The sequence below is a fragment of the Dermatophagoides pteronyssinus genome, unplaced genomic scaffold, assembly GCF_027571235.1.
Source record: "Dermatophagoides pteronyssinus isolate colony J.1.1.1.1 unplaced genomic scaffold, Derpt_VIB-CSIC_2022.12 sq0001, whole genome shotgun sequence".
Lineage (NCBI taxonomy): Eukaryota > Metazoa > Arthropoda > Arachnida > Sarcoptiformes > Pyroglyphidae > Dermatophagoides > Dermatophagoides pteronyssinus.
Window position 1 is genome coordinate 3,719,299 of NW_027461525.1, and position 7,830 is coordinate 3,727,128.

The 7,830-nt window shown below is 28.3% G+C and overlaps 1 protein-coding gene across 1 annotated transcript; it reads left to right on the forward strand.

The window, feature by feature from the left end:
• The first annotated feature begins 1,669 nt into the window (after positions 1-1,669).
• Positions 1,670-6,759, forward strand: LOC113793512 (uncharacterized). Its single transcript, XM_027343557.2, has 3 exons — positions 1,670-3,529; positions 5,033-5,259; positions 5,379-6,759. Exons 1-3 carry the CDS (start codon positions 2,083-2,085, stop codon positions 5,943-5,945), a joined length of 2,241 nt encoding a protein of 746 aa, XP_027199358.2. The 5' UTR covers positions 1,670-2,082; the 3' UTR covers positions 5,946-6,759.
• Positions 6,760-7,830: the final 1,071 nt, after the last annotated feature.

Consider the following 7,830-nt stretch of genomic DNA (forward strand, 5'->3'; position numbering starts at 1 on the left):
ACAAAAAAAACGACTACGATGACAATAATAATAACCACAATATCGATAATCATCCTCATTAAAATGATTGGTAGAAACTAATGAATACGATCCTGTTGATGATGATTCTATTCGTTATCTTTTCATCATCATCATTTGCAATAAAATGAAATTGAAAATGACAACGAGAAAATGAATGATTTAGACAATTGAAATTGATATAATGTAGCTGATCATGATGATGATGATCTATTGATTCAATATTGGACAGTTGTAATTGACGAATAAATCAATAATAATAATAATAATAATAATGATGATTAGTAAATGATATATGGAATTTATTTATCATTTGTAGCAAATAATATGTAAATAAGAAAAATTTTCATTCATTTATGATGATGATGATGGATTGCATGACCACCACTATCTTCTTTATTATTTCAAGCATATTGAATATTTCTTGTCATTTCGATTGAATGGCTAGCTCAATCTTTATTTTTAATGCTGAATTTTTTTTTGTCTATATATAAATTTTAATGTACAAAAAAATGAATGAAACTTCTTCCTTATTACATACTTGTCATCAATATTTAATAAACATTGGATTAATCGACAGTCGATAATGAATGACAAACGATGTCAGGTAAAAAAAATTTTATATTTTACATTAATTGAACTAATTAATCGGCCTAACTTAATATTACTTTTTTAAAGCTCTCTTAAAACACAAAACATTTAACTCATCTATCTTATTCATTAGCCATCATCATTATCTTCATGATGGATAATGAAGATTTTCCGGAATTGAATTTTGTTTTATTATTCATCATTAAAATATTAACAACAATTTGGCTCTATACTATTCATGAACGCGCATAATCAGTTTGGTACAATGTTATTTCTAGATGAAAAAAATTGATTTTACTATCCAATGCATTCTAAGGTCAGTTTAAATATACAAATGTAGTGAATTTTTTTTTCTCATTTATGATGTTCATTATTATTATAATGACAATTGATAATAGTTGATGTTAGGACAAATAACTAAATGAACAATTCAAAAGTATTATCATTTCATTTTATAACACATAATAAATAAATAGAAATAAAAATTGAACAAGAATAAGATGAAAAATGACAACAACAACCACAATAGATAGATAGCATCTGCATCATCATCATTATTTTTTTATTTTCAGTAATAATATATCAATATCAATTGAGTTAATGAATGAATGAACGAATTGATTGGATTGTATAGAGAAAAAGAGAGATTGAAGAGATAGAAAGAGAAAAGTTAACAACAACAACAACAAAAAACGAATGCTGCATACAAAAATATATAATGTATGTAGAAGAGAATGTGAAAAAAAATAGGATCCACCTTTTTATAACACAATCAATGATATTTAATTGGGCGGTCCATTTTGTGAAAAAAAAAATCCTCATATATAACATGAGCGGTGTGTACATTTGTATATGTTGTAGTGGTCGGTTCTTAAAGATTGAATTGGATAGGCGGTTTGAATAGATATGAATTACAATTTGATTGTAATTCAGATTGGTTTACGTGTGCGTGTGTGTGTGTGTGTTGTACCTCCTTTGATTGTGCATTTTTTATTTTATTTATTAAAAGATTTTGTTTTTATTTCCACACACATTCAATATTTGTTGTTCATATCATCAAAGTGATTGTGTGTGTATGTTTGTATTTATATCCCAAATAAACACATTTGAAATTTTCAATATTTTTTTTGGAATAAAAAAAAATATAAAAAGAAGTTGAAAATTTGTTTTCTATTATCATTTATTCATTTTGATTTTGTTTTCATCTTTCATCACTTTGATCATCATCATTCTTGAATTGAATAATTCTTTTCCACTTTTTTTTAAAAATAAAAGTGTTCTGTATTTATGACAATCATCATCATCATCATAATTATTATCATCAAGTGCTTAATTAAATTTTACATTGACTTTCAAAACAATATCTTGATTGCATTCATCATCACAACATAGTAATTATCATCATAAATATTCATCATAATTATTATCATCATCATCATTAATAGTCTTTAAATGTGGCCGGTTAGCTATTAAATGATGCAATTAAGTGGACAAACGTTGATAGCTGCAAATCTAGCAGAACCAGTGTTTTTCAAAAATGAACTAAATTTTAACACTAGGTCCAATTATCATAATCTTTTGGAATTTTCTCATAATAATAATAATCATCATCATCATCATAATCAAAGTAGTATTAACAATCATAATCTAATTACAAATAAAGATTTCATTCAATTTCAACTGAATTCGCAACAAATTATGAGTCAGAATAAAAGCTTAACAGCTACCTCACCGATGACAATGGTTCATAATAGTTTGCTCAATTCTTCGGTCGATCAAGCCGAAACAACAATGTCAAATAAAGTGGGAAAATATGTACGAGAAATCAGTTCATCACCATTGTCGGTCAGTGCCGAATCAAATCATTCAACATCGCCGATCTCCTCTCCTTTTAATGGAAAATCAATTGATAGTGATGATGATGAACGAATCTCTGTTTCATCACCACCGGTTAAATCTCATCAAGCATCATCGATCTCGAATTATTCGATGCCAAATCAATTGGCCAAATTATATGGCTATTCATTGGGACAAGGTCTTCCGAATCAATTCTCATTTTCGTTTGGATTTCCATTTCCTTATGGTCAACAATATGATCTTAGTTTGGCAAACAATTTAGCCAATCAACAATGTTCTCAGAATAATAATACACTTCCTAAACAAACAAAACCATCAACTAATTTTTCCGTTGCCTCACTATTAGCTGGCAGTGGTGATAATATCAATAATGAAGATAATAAACATTCTGAAGATTCTAACAAGGTAATCAACATGAGTCGTAATAGCTCATATTCTGAAGGTGAAGATGATGATGATATTGATGAAGAAATGGTCGAAGATTCAGCTGTCAAATTATCATCAAATAAAATGAATAAAGATGATGACGATGATGACGATGATGAAGCTGTTGATATGAGCAATAGAAATCCTGAACGAAAAATCTCGGTTACACGTCTAAGTTCAAGTCTTTCACCATCACATCAATTATCACCACCAAATAGCCGCAGTAATAGTCCATTCTCATCGGAATTCAATAAATCTCCCGATAGTCAACAACCATCAAAGAATTTAACACAACATCAAATGAATGTTGATTCAATGTCGGCTGCATTACAACTTCAATTGGCCGCAGCAGCAGCGGCCAGACATCGATTCTCAGTTGATGGTATAATGTTGAGCAACAGTCAGACACAAGGTTCACATCCAATGTTTCCTTCGCATGGTCAAACACATTCATTGATGTCAGGCGGACCATTACATCATCAAGCAGCAGCAACATTAACAAGTGGTGGACATCCACCAACATGGCTTCCACATCCAGCTGGACCACATGGTCTTGGTGGTCTTTCTGGTGCACATCCATTGAATCCATTTCATCATTGGCTTGCTCAGACATCTGGCCCATTATCACCATCACATAGTAAGTTTTTCTAAAATAAAGTCATTAAATTTTTTTTTTTTTTGTTTATTTAAAATCATAAAGAACAAATAAGCAAACATATATAATACAATGCAAAAAAACTGAAATATTAATAATAATTATAATAATGATTGGACAAATTAATAATTATGGTTGAAAATGAAAAAAAAATTCATTCATTTTGCATACACTCACGCATTTTAACAATTAACAATAGAATAGAATACTGCATGAATTCAAAAGAATCATCATCAAAATATTAATGGCCCATTTGGTCGTTATGTTTATGTCATTATTTGATTATGAATAAATAATGTGTTTGTGTGGTTTTCACTATAGACCAGGAGAAAAAGATTTGTTTCCTAGTATTTCAAATGGACACACACACACACATACACATAAAAATCATTAGTTTGTTAATCTAGTTATAATATAATGTTGTTGTTGTTGATGATGATGATAAAAATGGTCATCGGTCATCATTTAGTATGAGATTTCTATGTTATTTCAAGTGGAATCAAGTTTATGTATGTAGTGAACAAGTTATATAATGGCTTAACCTGGCAAGCAACATTCCATTAAATTATAACAAGCTTAAATGATAGATTCATATGCTTATGATGGTTATTGATTACTTTTAACATCTAAGTTGTTGTTTTCCTTGTCAATATTTTACATGTACATTTGGGTGGCAGAAATCATCATTGAACAGATAAATTGACTGTCTGATAGTTGTTCTATGTCTGTATATACTCGAATTTCATCAATAGGATGATCTATAGTCGATGAAAATCCGTTGATAATTTGTTTGCCAAAGGCTTGCTGAAAAAATAGCCAATTAGTAGATTTCAGCGAATTTAAAAATAAAAAAATAACTTGAACAATTTATTATTGGACATTTTTTCAAATATAAAATTTGTCCAAATAAATTTTGATGTTATGCTATATGAATTGCTAAATAAAATATACAGACAAATTGAATGACATAGTAGACAGTAATAAAATGACCATATCGGTCTCTAAGGACACACAACAAATTTATTTTCTTTCTTAGTGCTAAGCTTATTTCAATCAATTTTATAAACAAAATTAAATATCTGTTCACAGGTTATAGCTTAAAAGATTGGTCAACATGAATTCCATTGACAAATATATCTTTCATATATTTCCTTTCGAAAGTCTTAGACAATCAATTAACAATTAGCTTTTTTACAAATCTTTTTTTATGCAATATATTGGCAAACAAACAAAACACTAAACAAAAGCAACCACACATGCAACAAATAGAAATATAATCCACAAAAAAGTCAATGATCAAAATATTGTATGGAAACAGACAAAATTTTTTAATGCATGATTGCTTGGATTATCTATCACTATGCACAAATTCATTGGTCTAATGAATTTTAGCACTAATGAAAATATGTCTTAGTCATTAACTTTTTAATACCAATGATGATTATGATGGTGTAAATAATGTTTTCAATTAATTTTTTTCCATAGAACCTGGTGAACCACCAAGAATACCAGTAAAATGTGCATTGAGAAAACATAAAAGCAATAGAAAACCACGCACACCGTTTACAACACAACAATTATTGGCATTAGAGCGAAAATTTCGGAACAAACAATATCTTTCAATTGCTGAGCGTGCTGAATTTTCCAATAGTCTTAATCTGACTGAAACACAAGTGAAAATCTGGTTTCAAAATCGTCGAGCAAAGGAGAAGGTTAGTATTACTAAATTGTGAACAAAACAATAATGGATTTGCGATTTGCATTTTCCAATCATAATGCTATAATTGAAATTTTCATTTTCATTTTGATGTTTTATTCAATTTTTGAGCAGAGATTGAAAGAAGCTGAAATCGAAAAACTTCGTTTATCAACGCGACCATTTCCGGGACCATTTGGGCCCTTTCCAGGTATTCCAAGCGGACATCCATTTGTAAGCTTTAATGGCAATATTGCAGCTGCAGCCGCAGCCGCTGCTGCTGCAATGGCCGGCAGTAATCATACACAGACCAATGGTGGCAATAAAAATTGTCAATTACCTCCATCATCATCATCATCATCGACTACAAATACGAATACTACTTCCGAAACAGGAACCAATTCAATATTTGCAACATTTCATAATTTAAATTCTTATGGTCAGCCATCACCATCAATAACATCATCATCATCATCATCATTAACCACGGCAACAACAGCAAATAGTCATTCAGAAACATTATCAACAACAATTACACCTTCCAATTCATCATCAGCATCAACAAAAACGGTGACAACAACATCAAAAGCTAATGCATTATTATTGGAACAATCTACATCATGTGAACCATCATCATCATCATTATCAACCATACATCGAAATCCTACAACAAAATCATCATCAAAATCTGTACAAAAATAAATATTCATTAAGAAAAAAAAATACAGATGAAAATATCAAAGTGAATTTCATATTTTATTCAAAATTCTTTCATTATTATTATTATTATTATTATCATTATCATTGATTTCGATCGATGATGATATGCTGTGAATTTTTTCCCCTCCTAGATACTTTCTAGAGTTTGTGTGAGTGTGTGTATGAAAAAAATGTGTATTTGTAAATGATTACATATCATTATTATTTAAAATATCCATACACATGCCACACACACAAAACACATACACAAATTATTATGATCTGGGTTTGAATACGCACATTCCACACACAAACATTAAAATAAAATAGCATCAGCGAGTGACTATAGTTATTATTCTTATTATTATTATTACTGAAATCCAAAAATCAATGATCGATGATAATGATTGTCATCATTCAATGATAGATCATTGGCTTTTTTATTATAATCATTATTATTATATTCTTATTATTTGTATATTTGTTCATCATTCTTTATCTTTATCGTATACACTTGAAATAAGTTATATATAAAAAAAACTTGTATTATTCTATTTAATGAACAAAAAAAAAATTCTACTTATTAACAATTATGATGATTGAATAATATCAATGTTTATTTCTTTTTCTTTTTTCTTGGTCATTTTTTTCTGAATTTATTCAATTTATAAATTCAAATTTTTTCCGATTAATCATTAAGACGATGTGATCAAGCAAATGATCATTTTAACGGGGGAAAAAAATAAGTAGGAAAAATGAAATAAAATTGAAAAAATAAATAATAATAATAAAATTGTTGATAGAAATTCCGGTTGAATTCGTTTCGCTATCATAATGAATGTTTCATTATCACGAATAATGATGATGATGATGAGATGAATTTTTTTTCATACTCCTCAAGTATTTTGACGTGATTTTGCCATAAAGAAAGTCGTGTGTGTATGAGTAAATCTCAACGGGGAGAAGAGCAAAGCAAAAAAAAGAAATAAAGAAATGAGACAGAAAAAGGTGGCAATTTCCGACTGATTTTTTTTCTCTTTTCATTGTTCGATTCGTTGATGTTAGCTTTATGGCCATTGACACGATGACATTGACAATGATGATGATGATGATGATCGGATATATGATTTGATTGAATGAATGAATGAATAAAAAAAAATCATTCGAATATTCATTTTACTACATATGAATATCATCATCATCATCAATATGGATATCGGAATCAAACCATATAATAGTAATATAAAATCAATTGAATGGACATTGTCAGCATCAGGTTAGTCACATGCCGCTTTTTTTCGGGTATAATCATTTAAATATTTCATTTTTTTTCTTCTTTATTATAATAACAATTATGACAATGATAATACAATCCGATACGGATATTGGTATTTGTATTCGCGTGCCATTGAAATCCGTCAATATTCAATCGAAAAATGATGATGATGATGATGGTGCAAAAATATTTTTCATTTAAATTCATTTTTCGTTTTTTTGTTTTATTATTTGGAAATAATCAATTTATGAATCATTCGAAATAAATATTCGACATTTTTTTTCAATCATTCAATCTAATTAAAAGATAGAACTTATTTATTTTTTTCATTTTAATATATTTCAATTTTTATTGAATAAACAACATATTGTATAGTGGAAAAAATATATAATGAATTAGAAAAAATTAATTGAAATAATTATAAACAAAATCGAATGCTCTGATATGTGTATGTGTGTGTTTGTATATACGTTTTCCATGGAAAAAAATTATAATCAACTTATTCAATCTTTTCATTATTATTATCATTATTATCATTATTACTAATGAACAGACAATTAGGAGAATTAGAAACAACGAATAATTGATTAATTCATTAACGTTTTTCTTTCC

What these genes read in the sequence shown, in the direction of transcription:
- LOC113793512 (XM_027343557.2), top strand. Translation starts at nt 2,083, where the DNA reads ATGATGCAATTAAGTGGACAAACGTTGATAGCTGCAAATCTAGCAGAA. An exon ending in CCCATTATCACCATCACATA is followed by an intron (nt 3,530 to 5,032) that starts GTAAGTTTTTCT and finishes TTTTTTCCATAG; the next exon opens with AACCTGGTGAACCACCAAGA. An exon ending in ATCGTCGAGCAAAGGAGAAG is followed by an intron (nt 5,260 to 5,378) that starts GTTAGTATTACT and finishes ATTTTTGAGCAG; the next exon opens with AGATTGAAAGAAGCTGAAAT.